Here is a 22,914-nt window from a genome sequence, read left to right as displayed (position 1 = left end):
GCCACTAGACCGGACAGTCAAGTAAGTTAATAGTAACGTTACGTCAACAATTGTAACCGGTAACATATGCGTGGATGGCATGTAGTTATGTAGTCAACCATGAAAATTAATAGCGGGTCGCCGCATCGTGTCGTATGAGAAATTACGAATTCCACCTGTGCTTAATTATTACACGTTGTTTACGTAACATTCGATATGTGTAGCTCGGTTATACTTTGATACGAATTCGTCCGAATCCTGCTATGAGTACTCATATATGTCATATATGCTATTGTAGGGTTACGGTTTACATATTTTGGAACTTAGACGGCGTTTCGATAGTTGATAGGTGGACGAGCTTTAAATGTAAAATCTTAACGCGACACGTTTACACATTTATATTTCGTTACATGACATTTTATCTTTAAAAAGTTAAACTCAGGGCATCTAGACGTCCCGAGCTGGACATGGCCCTTTTATATTCGACCAGGGTAGGACTGGGTCGAAAAGGTCCAGTTTCAGGACGAATTTTGGCTGTAGAAATCGTGGAAGACCTTTTTTATGGTATGCAGCTCGGGGAACTCCAGATCTTGGTGCCCTCCTTAATTTGGCGCCCTAGTGTTTCTGCCATGTGTCCGTTGCTACAGGCGAAAATAGATTTTTATTAAAAAAAAAAAATATTGAGTGTGTGTCTTCAAAAGCCTGTAGCTCTCTTTCTTTCACTGAACCATGTCACGGAATCTCTTGCCCAAACTACAATATCATCTCTACAGAGCCTGTTTCTGCGGGTTTCCTCTAAAATGAATTATTAGAACTAATTTTATTAATCACAATTTGGCTAATATTTTTAGTCAGGTACTTTAGTCATGTAAAAAATTATTATCAATATTATATTAATTTGATCTTTAAATTTCTAGATGATCTTAAAATTATTATTATTGTATTATGTTTATTCATCTCACTTTGTAATAGAGATATATTATTTTCACAGCTCGTCGCCTAGCACGGATTTTAAAAATTAGTAAAGGTACCATCGAATATCGAAGTTGAAAGCCAGTGGTGCAAGTAGAAATGCCTCAGTAGCTAGAACAGTTGAATCCTAACTGAATATTCATCCTGGTCCATCTATCCATTTTGGTTTCTCATGCTCGATCTTGAAGGAAAACATTCTTGTGTTGGATAAATATCTATCAATGCGGGTTGCAATAAGCTCCTAACTTATTTTAAAAAGAAGAAGCCTTAGCCAAATAGTGAGATCTTTACAGGTTGATACCTGAATTACATTAAAGAGTACGTAACGTATAAAGGCGATTAAATATATATTTTTAATTGCAACTGTACCCAGACCAGGGATTAAACAATAATTTTAGTTGAAATAAGAATCACAAATTACTGTTAAATTAGTATTCATATAAAACTATGTATTCATATAGACTTTTATCTATCTGCACTAACCTTTACGTTTGCACTTTTTTTATTTTTATTTCAAAGTCCACTCGGTCACGTAGCATGGAATGGGATCACGTGCTAAACGAATAATTATGATCGCGAAAACGCCAGTTAATAAAAAAAAACAACTTTAAATATATCGTTGTAATCTAATTTTAAAAATTTAATTTGTTTCGTGTGACATCTTGTTTTGGAAAAGAGTTAAGAAATTTATATTGTTATTGTTAACTAGCAAATACCTGGCATCCGTTGCATGATTGTTTATTTTTTTTTATAAACAATTATTATATACAAGTCGCGTGCCTTGTTTGTGCGTTAATGGTACAGTGAATAGTCAGCTTCATCCAAGTATAAAGTAACAATAAGATTACCACATACATAGAAATATCAATTTTAAAGTGATCAATAATATATATACATACACCAAACCGTCTAATTATTTAAATCATTCACTTCTCCCAAATATAACGCAACATGAACATAATTATACTTTAGAATGGTAACAAGTGAAGCATCCTTATTATAAAAAATATCGAACACACAATGAAAGCAATACATTTTTAGTACGCCATAAATATTTAGATATTCATTGATACCTATTGTCATATTTCTTATTTATTATTTAAGTTACATATACCTTATGGTTAAAATGATATGTACCTATATAAGGTGTACTTTAATAAAGAAATAAAAGTTAATTTGGATTAAAAACTATATTAAAGAAATCATTTATTTTACTTAATATTTTCATGGTTTTTATACAGTTTATACATTTAAATCACAGAATGTCTAAAATGCACACAATTATATGTGAAATATTATTTTGTTTCGCGTTAACACTATAGTTTTGTACATTAAAGAAGTATAAATAGATGAGGCAAAATTTTTACATATTATATGACTTACTGGCAGGCACGTCTAAATTCTACTAACAAACTGACAGTTGATAGAGGGTCATTCGAAACGATACGTAATCGTTGCTGTTGCTGACTACCTATTCTACAAAAACAACGATCCAGTAGCAGTTCGGTCTAGAATTTGTCCCAATATATATAATAACTCACGTAGATTTGGCCGTCTGGGTGCACGGAGCGCAAAAATCCACGCGTCACGCGTTTGGGAACGCCTTACCGATGATGGTAAAGTTCAACCATTGAAAGTCTTCGTTCTATAGAGAAATTCGCCAGAACACTACTGCTGATTGCGCGGGCGCTTGTTCTTAAGACAAGCCTGCCTGGTGTACTGGTGTTGCATATTATGTACAGATATAATACGTATGATAAATATGTAAAAAATAAAGTCAACGATTCTTTTACACTAATCACCATAGAACAATTGTTTATTATTTATTCAGTCTTTCAAATTAACCAGATAATTTCACTATTCATAGTTTGGTCTTTGTATCTACTCTCCGTTCCGTTTCTCCTGGTTGTCTATCTCCGATGTCTTCTCTATCTCTATGTTTGTCCTGTTCTTGAGCTTCCTTCAAGGAGTCTGGTAACTTTTGATTGTTAGTCTCTGGCAGTGTGAGAACCAGTAATCCTGATAATGCAGACATGACACCAAAAACAAGTGTCGGAAGGAATTCGTAGAATCGTGACTGAAATGAAAAATAATTCTTGTGTAGAAACAATTACAACATCTACCGTTACTATTAAATCAATTGCACCTGTTAGTAATATTTAAACGCCTAGTTCAACTTATGTTATTTATCAAGAAATGCTTGAAATTATTATCGTCATTATCACGACGTGGACATAATTTAGACGCTCCATGTCGCGCCACGATGGATTTCGTAGTTGTATGCAATTACGTCGTAGAGTTAGTAATTACGAGTATTGCTCTATATATAATGTAAGTTAAACCGAAATAGTTAACCATAATAAAAATATTTTAATAGCCGCTTGATCAGAATTTCATCAATTAAATAATTTATCATTTAAATTAAACAATTTAGTTTCATTTAGAAGTCATAAGACATGAAAAATATATTTTAGCTTGAGAATTCTTTTATTACATTACTCACTCAAAAATCGTAATTAAAAACAAAAAATAAAGAGATATCCGTGTCGTTAACTTATTAGGATTCTCTGAATCACTGGCCTACCTGAACATGATCAGGCAAATCAAATAATTTAAGGAAAACGACTTAATAACAATACTTACCAATAAAGGAGTTTGCGGGGCGACTGCAGAACCAATTCTTCCAATCGTGGAACAAATCGCTAACAATGTAGTCCTGTAATTGGTTGGGAAAACCTCAGCCGCGAATATGTATAACGAGTTGTAAGCTAATGTAATGAAGAATTTACCGCCCAAATAAAAGGCTGTAGACCAGTTACCACCTAGAAAGAAAAGAAAATACTTAATTAAAAGACGAAACTTTAAGAATTCAGTTTGTGATGGCAGTTGTTTTGTGTATCGATATTTGTACGGATTTGTTTTCTACTATTATCGACATATCATAAGAGCTATATCAGAAGTTATCCCTTTTTAAAATATCGGTTTTCATTTAATATCTACAAACCCAATTTTGCAAATCTGTAACACTTCAGATTAGAATAATTTTCTTATTTAAATTTAACGATTATGTTGCTGTGATTCGGGAATTCAAATAAAATGGAACGTTTTTAATGTGTCCTTGTTGCAAATAATGACAAAACAAGTACAAGGGTGCAAAAACAAATATTTGCTCATCGGCCTCAAGCGGAAATCAAATCCGTGTCAAATAGCAAGGATACGCTCAAGCTAGCTAAGATATAACCCAAGTAAAGAAATGTAATATAAAGTTATGAGTTCGTAGTAATATTGATTTAAAAATACATATATTTATGGAATATAAAATGACCAACTTAGTTTCTTTCCCCGGGTCTTATTAGGTGTAATTAAGTGTAATGCATCTATATTGAATAAAGAGGCTTAAATAAATTACCTGGTAGAAATCCATAAGCAATAAGTATAATACCAGTCATCATAAAAGCAGTTGCTATAACTCGCTTTCTACCGAATCTGTCTAAGCAAATCAATTTGCAGACATTCGCCGGAGCCTCAATTATGATGACGACGATATAATTCAAGTAGCTATTTCCCGACAATTCGATTGCGTTGATAGAAAGACCATAGTAGACGAGAGTAGACGTCGCCCATAGGAAAGAACAGGTAAATAGTCGTTTCCATATCATTGGAGATAATAGGAGTTGTTTGAATGTGGACTGATTTGTCGCCAGAACCTCACATTTTCTAGCATCTCGTTGTTTCATCGCATTCTTTTCTACTTGATCGTAATGATCTTTGGGCACGGTAGCTTTGTTGACCTTCTCACATCTACTAAGGACGTTTAGACCTTCTTCGTATAGTCCTTTGCTGAATAACCATCGGAAACTCTCAGTTAGAGTCCATAAGTAGAAGAAAACAAGAATAGCTGGTATGTAGATAACCAGGAGCAAGTATCGCCAGCTTTGCAGCCACCAGGAGAGAAGTGTAACAGTAACTCCTCCAAGAATAAACATCGTGTTGAACAATAAGCTGACGAACACTCTTCCTTTTGGTCCCACCAGTTCTAACGCTGTAAAGAGATAAGAAAAGTTATTAAAAATAATTGCGAAATTTATATTATGAATGGGTTGTTTTTTAAAATTTTACTAAGACTCTATCACGATTACGTAAATTATATTAAAATAGTATTAAGATTTATTTATTGTATTATTATTTATACATTATAATTTCTTCAAAACATGTCGTCCGTGGCGTTGTTATATCATATTTATAATTCATTTTATTGCCAAGGGGCATCGTAATCTATTTTATGACTGCAAATTGATGTTAAAAAGTTTGCATTGAACTCTACGTCTCAAACTCTCTCAACGACTTCTTTATTGACTTAAAGATGATCTTCGTTGAGTAGTGTATTATTAATTATATTAAATGTGTATTTTCTTAATACGCATAGGTAGTGGCTATTCCACTTTTATATGAATAACCAAGAAAAGTATTTTGTAAATTTCATTCTGGGTCAGCGTTGATGCCCAATCTCACCTCGCACGATGTTACCTTGTTTGCGTCTGCCTTATACGGTATTTATAATTAAGCAAAGTTTACACACACAACAGACACAAAGAAGGTACAATGGTTGAAAAAATTATACCTGTTTTAAGGAAATTCCTTTACAAAATGCCCATCAGGATGTTCAGGACCTTGGTATACTATTATTTAAGATGCCAGCAAAAGAAACTCAATCCATAAATGAACAGCACCCTTTTTTGGTAATCAATTAGCAAGTCATGCGTTATCGAGTTAGTCAGGGACACGAGTATGAAAGCTGAACAAAGATCACCGGAAATATTGGGAGAGCAAAAACTGTAATTAGTCACATAACTGACGAGCCGTTAAGGAGACGGTTGAACGCCTCTGACATCCCAAAATACAATTGTGTTGAATTATGGTAATTGACATACCATAGCAAACTAAAATTGAGGTCGAATCCGTCACGTCAGATATACATTAACAGCCTGTAAATTTCCCACTGCTGGACTAAGGCCTCCCCTTTGAGGAGGAGATTTGGAGCATATTCCATCATGCTGCTCTTGCTGCAGAATTTCATCGAAATTAGACCCCACCATGTTTTCTCACGATGTTTTCTTTCACCGCCGAATTATAATAAAATTGAAATTGAAATGAATTATAAACAAAAATTAAGCACATGAAAATTCAGTGGTGTTGCCTGGGTTTGAATCCGAAATCATGGTTAAGATGCAAGTGGTAACACTTGGCCATCTCGGCTCGTCAGATATGTTAGATCACTATACTGGTATTGCTGCTGGTATTGACATACCAGAAGTGTTAGTTTTATTCTTCTCTACATATTATAATTAAAAACGTTACCTAAAAATGTAATGTGTAAACAGATTGCTTTATGAGATCAGCTGATGGCGAATTCGTTCGGGTAAAATTTGTACAAATTTCAGCAGTCTATACTCAGTAGTTTTGGCTGAGCAGTAATCAGTCAGGACAAACGATTTTATAACTGTATAAGAAGATTGGAGGTCATATGAAAAGGTTAAGTTATCAACAAAATAATTTTCCTGCTGAGTATTATTATTTTGCTGCTGAGTATAATTATTCAAAGATTTGGAATAATTAATAATAAGTAACAGGTTATTTTCTTTACATACTTTTAGGTTTTGTTTCTGTCGTTATATATTTTCATAATGTGTGATGTTTGCAGTTAAATCTTTATTTCCTTTACGTGTGCTCTTTGTATACTTCGGTAAGATGGGAATTCGACAAGGAGGACACAAGGAATTAAAACACTAATATCATTCAGAAAGCACGATTAAGCAGTGCGGTTCTATAAGAATCTACTTCGCATCTCACTCGTGAAATGTTGACAATCGACTTACGGTGATACGCTATTTATTATTTACTTATATTATTTATTATACGTGTATCCCATATTTTTTTCGAAACGTTCTTATTTTCAATAATTACTTTGTGATAGAACGTCTGAGTTGATACCAACCACTCATTAGATATTCTACCACCAAATAATAATACTTTGTATTGTTGTGTTCCGCTTTAAAGGATGAAAGAGTCAGTGTAACTACAGGCATAGGGGATATAATAACTTAGTTGCCAAGGTCAGGTGCATATTGGAGATATAAGGAATGGTGAGTATTTCTTACAGCGCGATTGTCTATAGGCGTTGGTGACCACTAACCATCAGGTGGCTAATTTGTTCGTCCACCAACCTATATCATAAAAGAACACGTAATTAATTAAATATTACTTTATATCAATTTTTATTTCGAGTTGTCCGAAGATTAAATAATTTAAAATTCTAATTGAAGTTGAAAAAACTGTTTTTCTTAGATCAGATACTATGACGTCCAATTCAAAACTAATTTAACGTAATATTTAATATTAATTTACAGTAACCTCGATTTATAATTTATGAAAAAAAAAAACCAGTGAACAGCAATGAAAAATATTCGTTCTAAAATTACCATTCAAGGAAGTATAAGTATTTATAACTTCTTTATTTACTACTGGCCACTCAACCGTAAAATTTTTATCCAAAATTTCGTAGGTACATTTTAAGCTAATTTGTTTTTGCCTTTTTTTTGCAAGAAATGAGTTTATCGTAGAAAGTCAATCATTGTCCCGTAATTTTATAAACAAAATTACAGACTATAAATAAAACCTTTTATTTAGTTTAACAACCTGCTTTATCGGTACTAACTTTCAATTTAATTTTAGTTAATTATTAATTAATTAATTTAGGGACTCTCATAATAACAGACTGGAAACAAATAATAATACTACTTGAAGAGATGAGTAAGACATTTGTAGCTATTGCTTAATGACTTACGAGGTGGTAGGGCTTTGCCAAAAAAAACAAAAACAGAATTATTAATAAACCGATATGAATGTAATTGACAGTAATTATTTCGTTGTCAATTTATAGAAATTTAAGTAATATATTTGTAAATAGTTTTTAATATATATTTCTAAAACAGTAACCATATTTATTTGAAATATTATCTAGACAGAGAATGGTATCATCATATAAAGCACTATTGTCGTCTGTCCAGTCGTAAATCGTTGACCTCACCGACTTCCTCTCACAAGTCTAAACGCGAACGAGACCATAGGAAATTGTACGAGGAAATGTTTTTGAGGGTATTCAGTTATGAGTTGTTATTGTGATAGAATCGTCCTTGTGATTTTGTGTTTCGTTTAAAAATATTTTAATGTAGGAATATTTTGGTTGTACGTGAGGTAAAAGTCTGGAATTTGCATATTAATTTCGGAGTTTAGATTGAAATATTTTAAGAGTCTTCTTTACATTCGTTCAAATAAATTCCAAATATTCGTATATAAAAATTGTGCAGTGATTACTTTTTTATAATAGTTGGTAGTTTTATAAATATGCCAACTGATGGTTAAGTTTTATCTCTTGTACCTGAAATTATACTGACGCGCTCAGCAGCATTACTATGCTGCATACTACGATATATGTAGGAAGTAGTTTAGCGGTAGATTCATGATACCTACTCAGTTGGCCTTTAACAAAATCTTACTCCCTCATCTCGCAATCCTCCGCATCGCAACCCTAACCATAACCGCTTCCACCTTGGGAGTTCCTACTGTATATTCGATCATTGAACCCACTAATAATGACACTATTATTAGTACAGTGCCCATAATACAGTACAATGAATGTTATTTTGTTCTCTTAACTTAAACTTCAGTTCTAGTATTTTTTTATCGACTTGTATCGTCTCCTATGATTATTTCCGTTCTACCGTTACTAACCTATTAAGTACTGTTCAGCACATCTTTTGAAACGCTTAGTAGATCCTCTCTCTAGCTCTCAGAGTGATTACATTTGCCCCGCATGTTGCAAGCGTTTATCTCTTTCCATTTACTTTCAAAACCGCTTTTCTGAAGATCAAGCTATACGAACAATATATATATGGAACTATACGAAATATTCTAGAAGTTTCTGCTCGTTTTGATGGCGAGATAGAATGCAATATGCAACTGCTAGTTCTTGGGAGAATTACGTCATAGTTGTTGGACCCACTTATTAACATTGGTGCTATAACATCCTGTATGCTGATGAAGATGTTCAGATCTAGTGATTTTGAAATTCCGGATTTATTCACATAAGATTTATTGGATTTAAGGCTTTAATTATATACAAATAAAAGTTAAACAATGTGATTGTACAAATCGTGCGTGAAATGGGGGCAAGAATGCCAGCAGAATTTCGCCGTTGAATCGCAATTCCGATCCTTTGGGCAAAAAATAAAACACGCCCTCCTGTCACCAGCGGAGGCAATAAGGCGAGGTGATATACTTTAAAAGAAGGTTTGTACACTATTACTTCAAGGGTCAAGTGTTTCAAATGATATTTGTATTTCTATAGTACTTTAGAAAGAAAATTTAGTATAAATTTTATCAGAGTACAATAATTGATCGAGTTGAGTTAATATTTGAACGCGCTGAACTTAAACAAGTACTAGTCTGATTTTAAAAACTGTTTTTGTTTTAATTAGGTAGCTTAATAGTTGGTGAGGGCAATATCTTACAGATACAACTTAAAGCGGTATTATATTGTGTATGGTCATACCGCGTGATAACCATATAAAATTTTAGATATTCATATTATTCAGACGACCCATTCATTCGATATTCTACCCCTAAACAGCAATAGGCACTTAGTTTTGTTGTAGTACGGATTGAAGTGTGAGTGAGCCGAATCTTAGCTCCCAAGGTGGCGCTTTGGCGACGTAAGGAATGGTTAACATTTTTTACAGTTCCAATGTCTATGGGCGTTAACGACTACTTAGGGTCAGGTCGCTCATTTGCTCATCCGCTTACCTATATTATAAAAAAAGAGTTGATCTTTTGCTTAGTCTATCCATAAAACTTGTCCAATCTACAGGATATTGTTCATAAGATGTAATTAATGATAATAGTGTTAACAATAGGAACATTATCATAGCTTCATAATGGCTCGCATCCCGGGAGTACAAGTACGGGTGATATATTTTTATGACCTCAGGAACATGAATTATTGTTCACGGTAACAATGTTTTCTCTAAGAATTTTATGGCAATTATATCTTTATCTTGTAGTTTTAATGTGTTCATTTAATCCTTTGAATATATTGTTGAGGCGTTATTTTGCAGGTTATTTTTGGGTATATTAAAGAATTATAACTTATAACAGACAAACTGTTTACAGAATTGTTTTGAACTGAACATTGGACACATACATATTTAGATTTTGTGCAAGCCCGTCTGGATAAATACCACCCACTCATAATATAATCTACAATTATTGTAGTATTGTTGTGTATATTTACATGGTCAGTGTATTAGTGTAACTACAGGCACAGGGGACATAACGTCTTAGTTGCCAAGGTTGTCAAATGTCCATAGGCAGTGTTAAATAATATTGGACAACATCACATACATTACTCTGATCCCAATGTAAGTAGCTCAAGCTTTGTGTTATGGAAAATCAGAAGTAACGACGGTACCACAAACACCCAGACCCGAGACAACATAGAAAACTAATGAACTTTTTCTACATCGACTCGGCCGGGAATCGAACCCGGGACCTCGGAGTGGCGTACCCACACTACTCGAACATTACATGGCCAACTAGATAATGTTTAAATAAAATCCAGTATGTATAAATAATGATATATATCATACACAGTTTCAGCCAGTAAATAAGTACCTTATTTGCATTAACAGCTGTTGGCGTTTTATTTCCTACATCTATATGGTTTATGAGAAAAATACACAAGAGTATTGATTTGTTTTTAATTAAGTTGCGCATTCTCGATCTAGGAAATATTTATACTAGATCACGACTGTAATGTTTCCGCATTGGTTATTTGTCAATAGCATAAAAAAAAAAACAAACGGTTGACTTGAAAATATGTCGTTCGACGCAGTGACAATGTTTTCTGTGTTACTTGGTCAGGGATTCGAATCTTATAATTTAAAAATTTGCTGAATATTAGAAGTACTTAAAGAAATGCAAAATTTATGTTTAACTTCTATTCGGTAGAGTGTGCTTTTAATCTTCTTTAAATTGTATTCTCTGATGGCATATGATCCTTTTGATCCTATATTAATGTTTCCTATGGAGTTATTTGCTTTGTCAAATGAATTATAATTAATTTTTAATTAAACAACATTTCAAAATGGTTACAAATTGTATGCATTTTGTATTTACTAACACATGATTAACTTTACATGTTTTCCGAATCGGTGGTAGCATTTAATTCAACATTGTAATATGACGATTCAAAAGTTCTTTTATTAGCCTTCTTGAATCAAGAATATTTTGATATCATTACATAGTATAAAACAAAGTCGCTTACCGCTGTCTGTCTGTGTTTTTTTTTTAATATATTGATTCAGGATGAAGGTTTATATGTATAATACATGCACAATATAGTGGAGAAACAGTGATAATTTTAGAGGTTTCTAAAGTGATGTCGTGAATAAACACATTTTTTGAGCTTACATTGCAAACGTTGGCTGATCCCTACCAGATAGATCAGTTCAGATCAGAAAAAAAGTTCGCTATGGTATATGTCTATCTCTTAGGGATAACCTACAATATCAATTTATTATTATTTACTTTTTACGAGGAACAATGGCTTATTTTCGAAGCGATTTTAAGCAGTACAGCATTAATACTTATCCAAATAAGTACTTTAAATACATTGTGCATTATTATAGATCAGTTTACAGCATGTAACTTAAAGCAAATTTTCGAAGATATTATAGATTTAAATGGCAGGACCATAGCGGTTTGTATTGTCTAGCGACTGAAAAACTGTGAACGTTGTAAGACATTCTGTAGTATATTTAGTATTAGCATTGCACCCGTGCGAAGGCGGGGCGGGTCGCTAGTTGAATAATAAAACTTACCAAGAACGAAACACGCTGTATACACTCCACCACCAAGCGCCGGTTCCAAGAATTCCAGAACAATAAACATTTCGTAATTCAACGAAAACGCCCGAATGACCCCGAAGACTCCGTTTGCGACGCTTGCAAACACGAGCGCAAGACGCCGTCCGAACCTGTCCGAGATCAACCCGGTCAGAGGTATAGATATGAAGAATCCAGCATTATGAACTGTTCCGACTAGCGATCGCTTCCAATCTTGGCAGCCGAGATTAAACTAAAAAAGAAAAATATTTTATACAGTTTCGATTTTTAAATTTACAACTTAAAAAACTATTTTCTATTTGCGACTTTGCCCGTCTGTGATAGTGGGGGCTCAAAATGTTAAGTTACCAACGTCATTTTCTGTTCCCCCTTGGCCCCACGGTCTTGATTAGTTCTTCTTGCAGTTTTAGTGTCTATGGACTAAGATCCTTTTTTTTTAGATGGTAGGCAGACTGACAAATGGGAATTTTCATGGTAAGCGGTCACCACAGCCTATGGACATTAGTATTGTAAAAGAAACCATCCATACATCGTCAAATAACCACCCTGTCTCTAATGTTCCCTGTACCTGTAGGTACACTGGCTCATTCATCCTTAAAACTGGGACTCAACAATAAGTATTGCTATTTAGCGGTAATCCTACCGCGTTATGTGATGAGTGTTACATACCCAGGCTTCCACAAGACAAAGGCAACCAAGTCATACGTAAGATTAATTGATGGTTCATCATCCATCTTCTACGTATTTGTAAAATAAACAAATAAATATTATAATAAAGTAACAATGAACACTAATCTTTTCCAACAGCTTTAACATACGAGGAATTCTAAATTAGAAGTACAAATGAGTCAATTATGTTTATCTGTAATAACAATCGTATTTTGTTTAACACCAAAGCAAGTGTTTTATACGAATCAAACAAGCACTGTAATTTTGTATGAAATTATCGTTCAATTACGTTTTGTAGTCATTCTGTTAGAACATGTTTTTAATTTAAAATCTCATTTAAAATTCCGTATTTTTATTGGACGCTATTAATTAATTGACTATCGATATAATTATTTATTTCTATGATATGCTAGCAAATTAAGAATCCCTGTTCTAGAAATTCCTGTTGTGATCTTAACACGGAAGATTTACCAAAATATTTTTTATTTAAATATCACAAAGAGTGCTTTTTTGAGTATTCGGATATAGAATGTTTCCAATACAATTTAAATTACTAACGAAAATTGTAATTAAATTGGTCATTTAAAAAGTAAATATCAATTAACTTTAAACGTTTGCAGGAATTTATAAACTTACTTGTTCGAGCATAATGTCGTAACGGTAGTTTAAACGCAGTAATCGTTCGGTATATAGCAATTTCGCAAACAATTTAGTTTTTCGATGTGACAATGATAACTATGTTGTTAGTATGACATAAATTATGCTTTATAAATATAAAAAATACGATCTAAATTTTCAAGTGCATTTATTTAAATTGTATTGGTAAAGACACAATCCAGCCTCTGTATTATATGTACTAGATGTATGTATAAAATTTGATTGATGTTATTTTAATGTGCTTCCATGGTTTGACTGACAGACAACATCATAATATAAATTTTTGGATTTCGTATTGATGACAGATTGCATCTGCATTTTGCACTGTGACGACTAGTCGAGTCATCTTTGTGGGATTCTGGATTCCTCAGCTGTTCTGATTGGCATTTGGCCAGTTTGGCGGGTCATATCAATTAAGGATCGCCATTTTGAAATTGTAATCTTGAATCTCCTTAGTGGTTGCTATTTGTGCCCTCTTCACGTGTCTTCCGCTGTTGTCGACGTAGAATTCGAAGTTTTTCGTATGACGCGATGTTGCAACCACTGCATGGGTTCGCTGTCGTGCAGTTGTAGCTTTCTCGTGGCATATTTGATGACGATGACCATCTCGTAATCTAATATTTGTCTAGTTTCAATTTTATTACGTAAATATATTTCAAGCTGGAATCTGTATCTCCCAAGATATCTATTAGGGTAAAACATATCTGAATAAATCCAGATCTGTTTTATACAATTTACCATTAACATGATTTTTTTTTTAATGAAATTGGTAGGTAGGTTTGTTAATAGGCTACCTGATGATAAGTGGTCATCCACACTCATAGACACGGTAAAAAACATTCGTCATTGTCAATCTACCACCACTTGTACCTAACCAGACTTTAACAAAGCCGTACTACCAAGTATAATCAATAAAAAAATGTATCGAAATTTTCGATGTAGGTATTAGTAATTATACAAGAATATACAGCGCTAATGTTTCACTACTTTCGCGAAAATTCATTGTTCGATAACAGCATAATTATAAATTCCGTATAAATCGATTAGACAAACTATTAGTCTTTTATTATTAATTTTTAGCATTATTTTTAGCATTAGCAGCCTGTTAATTTTCCCACTGCTGGGCTAAAGGCCTCCTCTCCCTTTGAGGAGAAGGTTTGGAGCATATTCCACCACGCTGCTCCAATGCGGGTTGGTGGAAAACACATGTGGCAGAATTTCGTTGAAATTAGACACATGCAGGTTTCCTCACGATGTTTTCCTTCACCGCCGAGCACGAGATGAATTATAAACACAAATTAAGCACATGAAAATTCAGTGGTGCTTGCCTGGGTTTGAACCCGAAATCATCGGTTAAGAGCACGCGTTCTAACCACTGGGCCATCTCGGCTCATTTATTATTAATAATAATTGAATAAAACGTTAATTTGTTAAATTTATTTTTTATCATGTGTTATAAAACTATAACATTGACTGACTGATTGACCGATATCAATATGCCAGTTCATCGAACTGGCATATTGATTGACAGATACAATTCTCATTAAATTTCACAAATGAGTTCCGTATGTAAATTCGTCCTCCGTGGAGGTTAATTTTGTATCGAATTTCGTAATTTTAGAATTTGATACGAAAATTGGCGTTTCGGCTTTTGTTTATAAATAAAAGTTAGTTACACCAGAATTCTTGGAATTTCATTTTCAAAAATGAATAAATAGACTAAGTTCAGTTATAGGCAGGTGAACTGGCAACATAAAAAAATCGCGAAAACTTTTGGATTCAGGGAACAGAACCTGTCAGAGTTGTGTCAATTTCGTAAGCATCATCAGAACTTTGACGACTCATTATAAACGGTGATATCATTCAATCCCTTCTGTCAACTAAAAAACCTATTTTCAATGTTAATGGTTTTTTTTTTAAATTTAAAATGTAGGTAGACTGACTATGTGATCATGATCAACGATATTGGCACACGATATTGTTATTTGGCGGTAAAATATATGAGTGAGTGGTATCTACCCATAAGGCTTAGAAATTTGGCGTAGGCGTATCACGTTGTAATATTAACCATAGTCCTGCCATCACGTGAATGTGAATCATAATACGAATTTAAAATGTAAACACGTATGGTGTGTACACAACACTGACATCGAAAAAGATAAATAAATACCCAAAATAAATAATCGTCACCGACACGTGTTGATACGTTCCATTATTAAATGAAGGTTAAAAATTATAAACTCTGTTACGTACACGTAACAAATAACCTTTACCTTGATTATTCACATGGACTGTCAAACTTAAGAAAACTTAACTCTTGGAAATAAATAACACACTAGTAAACTAGACATTTGACGCGTGTCAAGCGCCGCTACCATGTACATCAAGGTAAAATCGTTTTTTTAGTTCTTTTGTAGTGAATATGAACAATCTAAGAGTCTTTAGTTGGTTGCAGGTCTTTGTGCAAGGCCGTCTGGGCAGATACCACTCACTCATATATTTTACCGCCAAATAACAATGCTTAGTATTGTTGTGTTCCAGATTGAAGGGTCTGTGAGCCAGTAGGCATCACTGAATTTTCATGTGGTGAAATTATATGAAGTGATTCAGCTACTCATATTGTTTCGGGCGATAGCAGAAAAATTCACCGAAGATTCATCACAATCAGATAAATGGTTTAAATTGCGAAGGGGCGACCATACAAATACTTTCATTTTTATTTATATAGATTCTACGTTCTAAAGTTAGAACTTCTAAGAAAAGTTAACCAAGTGCTATGTAATTAATTACGCGTCGCGTGGACACCCTAGTTGCGCTGTCGACACAAAACAGGTATGTAGGTAGGTACATTTAGTTATCGCGCGGTAGTTTACCTACATCCAAACGCCGCGCGCCGCCGCGTGTTAACAGGGTAGCAGGCTACCTTAGATAAACAAAAATGATCCAATTCCCTTCATAATTTAATCCTGGCTTAGGACAGGCAAAAATACCAAGATATTTCATTCGTTTAAGCAACCAATTTATTGACTAGGTAAATGATGTGAACTTGTGACAAAAAATAATAAGAACTGTTTATCTATCATGGAATTTCCGGCGTATTTAAAAATGGAATCATACTTATATACAACGATTGACAAACTTTAAACTACCTCTCAAAGCGAGGTCCTTCTCGTACGATACACTAGCATAAAAATATTGTAAAACAGCGTACAATCTATATTGATTAATATTAAAAAAGGGAAAGTATGTATGTCTTTCAGATCTTTATCTCATAGCAACTAAATAACTGAATTAATCTTCTCTTGAAATTTGAATAATCCCATTTGTACATATACATATTTTTTGTTATATTGAATATTACATATACTCAAAAAATAAAAATTTACAAAAAAAAACCCATTGAGTCTCTCCCACCAGTTCCTTTCAAGATAACCTGAATGATCATTCCAGATCGGTTCGTTTTTAATTTGACAATCAATAATTAATAATAATATTGGATTTGTTTTAGTTTGTAAAAAAATTCGAAAACGACTACACAAGTTTAAGGCTGTTGATAACAGTATAGAAATCGTAATTATATTATTATAAACAGAAGTTAATTGAGATGTACATATGTGTGGAATATCTTATCGCAAGGATGAAGAGAAATGTTTGGAGGGACCACGTCAATGATCCCTTTTACAAATTAATTAAATGCTCCGATGAGTGAGGTTTAAGAGGCTCCTCTAGAGCAATGTTTTCCTATGATTGATGGTATATATTTTAATACGGGTAAATATAAATTTGCACAAATTTCTTTCGCCCTTAGACATTGGTGATGTTGCAAATATGTATATGTATTTAACCATTCGTTATATCGCCAATGCGTCGCCAACGTTGGGAACTAAGATGTTATTTCCTTTGTGCCTGTAGCTACATTGGCTCACAAACACAATACAAAGTATTACTGTTTGACGGTAGACTATATGATCAGTTGGTGTTACCTACCCCGACAGCCTGGCACAAACCCCTTCAATCGCATAAATGATTGAGTTTTTAAAATTAATAACGACCCAAGATTTATCAACTTGCCTTCTATAAATATTGAGCAACGTGTTGTCAATCTTTACACAGAACAATTATAGCATTTTAATAAAGATGTTTCATAAGCGTCGCTTTTAAATCGTGAGGCTGAGGTCTACCGAGGAATTTATTTTCTTCATTCCATCTCCTGGGTACGATTAGCCCAGACCGTCTTCTCGTAATCATATTCTAGTTTGAATTGAATTCACGATACAATATTGTTTATTATAAAACACTTAACTATTGATTGTCAAAGTAAAAACTATCACAGGTTCGGAAAAAATAAACTTAATTAAGCCGACATAAGATATATAAGATCATAGAACTCTACCTCTACCTAGGATCTCTTAATATAGATAAATTGTTTTTTTGTATCGGTGTTGAATGTAGATACGACTTTTATAACATCTACACCACATGATTGATAATCATAAATAAATAAATAATACTTTTAATGTATATATATATATATATATATATATATATATATATATATATATATATAACGTTGGTGAGAATACTTTACTTATTGTAATTTAAAGATATATCGCAAGTTAAAAAGGACGTAGGTATATTCAATTATGTTATTTACAAGAGTGCATAAAAACTGATTATTCTTTCAAGTTTTTTTTATTAAAATATTCATATTCTTCCGTATCCTTCAGTAAAACGATTTCACTTAATTTGTACATACATTTTAGACTTTATTGCACTTACACTGGCGATACGAGATTTAACAATTAGAAACGATGTTATTTCCAACATGCTAAAATCGATAAAGACATCTTAAGCGAAGTAATATTTGTTCTTTTATTTTATTTTCATGACAAAGTCGTAAGTAGAGAAAGAGATATCCTTTCACAATCGAATGGCGGTATAACCTCAGAAGCATCAAAATAGTTACCCAATAATTTATAAATATCACAACTTACCTCTTTCACAATAGAATGTTCTTCGAAATACACGTACGAGTCGCATTCAATCTCCGAGGATGTGTCGAAATAGTGTGGAGAACACGTATCGTTGTTTTGGGTGGAGTTTGTGAAGTCGGTGACGTTGAAAAGTGCGTATCGAAGGCATTTTGACGGAGATCCATCTTCTAGATGCGGTATCGTGAAATTTACCTCCGGATCTTCGCATTCTGGTGTCGAGCATCTGTAATAACAGATATTTAGAGGAAAAATATAAAAGATTTAGTTAAATTTGGACAAATACTCTCCCATTTTTTTGTAATATCTTATTCACTAATTATATTATTACATTACATTAAAAGCCTGTAAATTTCCCACTGTTGGGTTAAGACCTCTTCTCCCTTTGAGGAGAAGGTATGGAGCATATTCCACCATGCTGCTCCAATGCGGGTTGGTGGAATACACATGCGACAGAATTTCGATGAAATTAAACACATGCAGGTTTCCTCACGATGTTTTCCTTCACCGTGGAGCACGAGATGAATTATTAACACAAATTAAGCCCATGAAAATTCAGTGATGCTCGCCTGGGTTTGAACCCGAAATCATCGGTTAAGATGCAGGCGTTCTAACCACTGGGCCATCTCGGCTCTAATTATATTATATTTCTGCATAATTAGTTTTAGGATATTATCAAAAAGTGTTTAAGCTGTAATACAATTAATAAAGCACTGCAAATATGGACCATTTGTAATGATAGTTACAAAAATGTAGTTTAAAGTTTAAAACATTTTTAATAGTACTAGAAGCAAACATAAAATAACTGTACGAAGCGCTGTGTTTTGTGGTATTTTTTATAACAGGTTCCCCGAAAACACTCCAAAGTTTTCATTATTCAAAGATCACATTCAAATACTCTCAAACGTTCTTGAAAATAAAATGATCGCCTTAAACTTTTTGCAAGAACGATTTATAGACAGCTTGACAAAAAAAACTCGCCGTGTTTCTTCTGAAGTATGAGGTTATTTATTTTTTAGAACCATTGATAGGATTTGACTATCATTAAAAAGTGTAAGACTTTTAAATTGAATCAAAAATAAATTATTGGGAATACTTTCGTATCATTTATAGTCTTTCTAAAGTATATCGTGCGTATCATCGTCGAAGAGAACGGTGTTCTTTACACATGTATCTGAATATTCTCGCAATCATCACATTCCTGCGACAGGATATAGGATCATTCAGAGAATTTATAATACGAAATCATTTAAGAGTTCGTCGAATCGCCTCTTGATGGTTGCAAAATACGTATGTATATCATTTACTTGTTTCAATTTTATGTACAAATCTATGAGTTAAAAATATTAATAACGTTGAATCAAAACATATTGAGGAAATCTGTAAATGCCGAATGATAATATGTCTATACAGCAACCGATATTGGGGAACAGTGGTGACTAAGCTCAAAGACTTCAAGAGAAGGTTTTGACTGAGCACTATACCTTTTTTTTGGTATAGATTTCATATTTAAAGTTACTCCATGTGTTGTAGTCAGATATTATTTACATACTTTATGCCAGTCGTAAAAGGCCTAAAATATTATTTTGACAAGCATTTGATTTACATATAGTTAACGTGGTTTGCTAATAGCTCGGTTATATTATGCACTAGAGACAATTCTTAATGCATATATCTTTATTTATAGTACAACAATATTTCATTTAACCACTTACTATGTACGTAACTCCGCTGATTGTGAATATCACTGGTTATTCTCGATCAATGAAATAACGTCTGTTCGATGTCAATGTTTGTCTTTACGAAGAGTGTTTGGAATAGGCGGCTATACATAACCTTCACTAATAAATAGGTTATAAAATTATTCAAATCGGACTGATAAATGTTGAGATTAGCTGAGTAAAACTCATACTCTTCAAATTTTGTAAAATAGTGTAGATATAGAATTTTAATTTGACTGTCTCGTTTAGTGGCTATCTTTTAAGACTGTAGATTACGAGGTCCTGGTTTCGTATCCCGGCTTAAACTAATAAAAAGATTTTGGTTTTTTTTTTAATAATAATGTCTCCAGCGTTTTTTGGTGTTCGTATCAACGTTACTGTCCTCAGCAGATATAGATGTCTATTTGATTTACTCATTTGTTTGTATGCATGCTTGTATGTAGTATACAAACACATTCCTTTTTCTATTTACGTGTAAAAGGAGATTGGGCAAATTACTATGGCGCTCGGTTGCGTTACTTTTAACACAGTATAGCAGCGAGAATTGGAAGTAAATAAGGAGGATTTATCTACTTTAAAACAAGGTCAATTACATAATGTTGTCTTAGATTTTCGCGATTATTACACATTGAAATAAAACTAGTTTTTCTGCCCGTGACCACGAACACTGCAAAGTGCTCGAAACGTCGGGATGTTAAAATAAAATAATTAATATACGCGATTAAATCCGTTAAAAACTAGTTTTATTTCAAGGTCAATTACAGCTTAATATTTTGTGGGGTTTTTGAAAAAAACAAAATTGAAAAAAAGTATGAAGGTTATGGTATATGTCAAAACAATGACGTTTTATTTTAAAATAGGCTATTTGACAATGCGAAAAATAAAGTGTTAATTACTGCCATTAGTATATATTATGAGTTTAAAAATGGTTTTTTAATCACAAAAGTTAAAAATAATACTTCATTTATTCATAAATCCGGAAATAAAAATGAATATTTTTAAGCGTTTGTCACGTGACAGAAAACGCTCCTGATCGGTCGGGAATTACAAATACAATACTAATTAGATTGCAAATATAAACCCCACAATTGATTTTAATGAATTTCATTTATAAAACATTTAAAATAATAAACATGAATTATACATTTACTTAAATGGCTATACGCGTATAAAAGTGAAACCAAAAATGCCCAATCTCCTTTGTCTTACTTATTTACTATTGTAAATTTTTTTGTTATTTCATAATAATAAGTTAAATGAAACATAAACTTAGACGAGCAGAATATTGTGACACAGGCATTTAATGCTTTCATCAACACTGTATAATGTACATTTCGTTTATGAATTAAATTTATTTTTTAATAGTTTCCAGACGGTAAATATACCATTGTAGCGTTAACGTATTCACTTCAATTAAGACGACATGAAAGTATGTGTAAAAATATTAAAATATACATTAAATATTTTAAAAAACTTTATTTTTTTTTTTCAAATTTAATTTAATTGATTAAAAATATTCGCAGCCAATATTTGATTGTTGTTCATTTCTTTAGTACTATTTGAATTGGATTTCTTAGGAAACTAATCCTTATAAACGAATATTTTTCTCTTGATATTTAAAAGGAATTTGCGCGCAATATTTGGTGTAATAGGTCTTTCTATTATCTTCTTACCGAAACTTAAATATCTTTCAAAAAATGCTGTTTCAGTATTTAATGTAATATACAATTTATATAATGACTTTCGTTATAACAATCGAAACCACAAATCAAGAATAAATAAAACGCTTATTAAACAAATAATTATAAAACCGTTACTTAGGATCCAATCACGGGACAGTTTTTCAAACAAATCTATCCGATCAGAACTCTATACGAATATTCCGTATTTGGTTTTATGTGATTATAATGTTCGTTGCAAGTTTAGTAGTGATCGATTCAAGATTTGCGTTGCGAAATCGTGGTAGGACTTCCTAACAACGTTCTATTGGTACGCAGTCCAGCGTAATTCTCGATATTAGACCTCGTAATAATTCAAGTGTTACAGTTGACATTATATTGGCAGATACAGCACCTAATACGTCAAAGTATTTTGAAGGTCATTGTTAGATTTAGTTAGGGTCTAATTTTATTAAAAAAAAAAAAGTAAAAAGCGAAGTGTAGGAGGGACCAACGTTAGTTTGGCATAAGGAATCAATGTTACTATTATATGACGTCACAAAATCTAAAATGTCTCTTAATAATAGCCATAAAGTTTACTCCATGGTTACATTATTTGAACAGTTACTTTGTTTTGTAACTTTTTCTTTTACATAAGTGTACGCACATTATCTACAATAGTTTATCTAATACATTTCTTCACGATCTATTTTTGAATGTAAGATATTTTTTTAATAAAATTTATTATCTATAGTTGAAAATTACGCAATTCTAATTTCAAAATTTATGAAATTATTAAATGAAAATATTACTAATAATTTAAATTACTGAACCTTTCACAGATACATAATTACACAAGTAACACATTTTATTTCATATAAACCGACACTGTTTTTAAACACAATAATATTGAAATAACCGTTTTTCTCGGTACATAAAACCTGTTTTTTAGTTCATTAATAATTATAAATATAAATTAATATACAGTATTGATAATCTTACTTGTATCTGAGATCCATGGCTTCAAAGTTATACACAGACGAGTACATTCCCGCCAACAATACAGGGAACAAAATCAATACATAATTGTATATATTGAACTTTCCGAATGGTCCTAGTATTTGCAAAATGTCGTCCACTGTCACTTCGCTATCCTTGCTCTTCTCTGGATCCATTTTAATCGAATTAATCGAATAATTTGTTTAGCACATCACTATTTATGTAATTGAATATATTTTATTCGTATTTCTAACGCGACGCGGTTCTTCAATCGTCGGGGTTATAGTGCGCGAGATTCGATCGATTC

General features: G+C 32.7%; 2 protein-coding genes across 2 annotated transcripts in view; both read right to left on the bottom strand.

The window, feature by feature from the left end:
• The window catches only part of LOC125067711 (60S ribosomal protein L36), a 24,594-nt gene extending 9,971 nt beyond the window's left edge, over positions 1–14,623 (bottom strand). Inside the window, exon 1 of the mRNA XM_047676435.1 lies at positions 14,587–14,623. Within this exon, the coding sequence (XP_047532391.1) occupies positions 14,587–14,622 (36 nt within the window). The 5' untranslated portion in view covers position 14,623. The remainder of the gene's footprint in view (positions 1–14,586) is intronic.
• LOC125067708 (organic cation transporter protein-like) lies at positions 2,467–22,914 on the bottom strand. The gene is made up of 6 exons (XM_047676433.1): positions 22,611–22,914; positions 18,233–18,455; positions 11,889–12,144; positions 4,361–4,993; positions 3,595–3,773; positions 2,467–3,028 (listed from the first exon to the last, which is right to left on the bottom strand). The coding sequence occupies exons 1-6, from the start codon at positions 22,781–22,783 to the stop codon at positions 2,813–2,815; spliced, it is 1,680 nt and encodes a 559-aa protein (XP_047532389.1). The 5' UTR covers positions 22,784–22,914; the 3' UTR covers positions 2,467–2,812.

Source organism: Vanessa atalanta, chromosome 12 (genome assembly GCF_905147765.1).
Source record: "Vanessa atalanta chromosome 12, ilVanAtal1.2, whole genome shotgun sequence".
Taxonomy (NCBI): domain Eukaryota; kingdom Metazoa; phylum Arthropoda; class Insecta; order Lepidoptera; family Nymphalidae; genus Vanessa; species Vanessa atalanta.
Note: the sequence above shows the minus strand (reverse complement) of the source record. Positions and strands in the feature narration are given on the sequence as shown.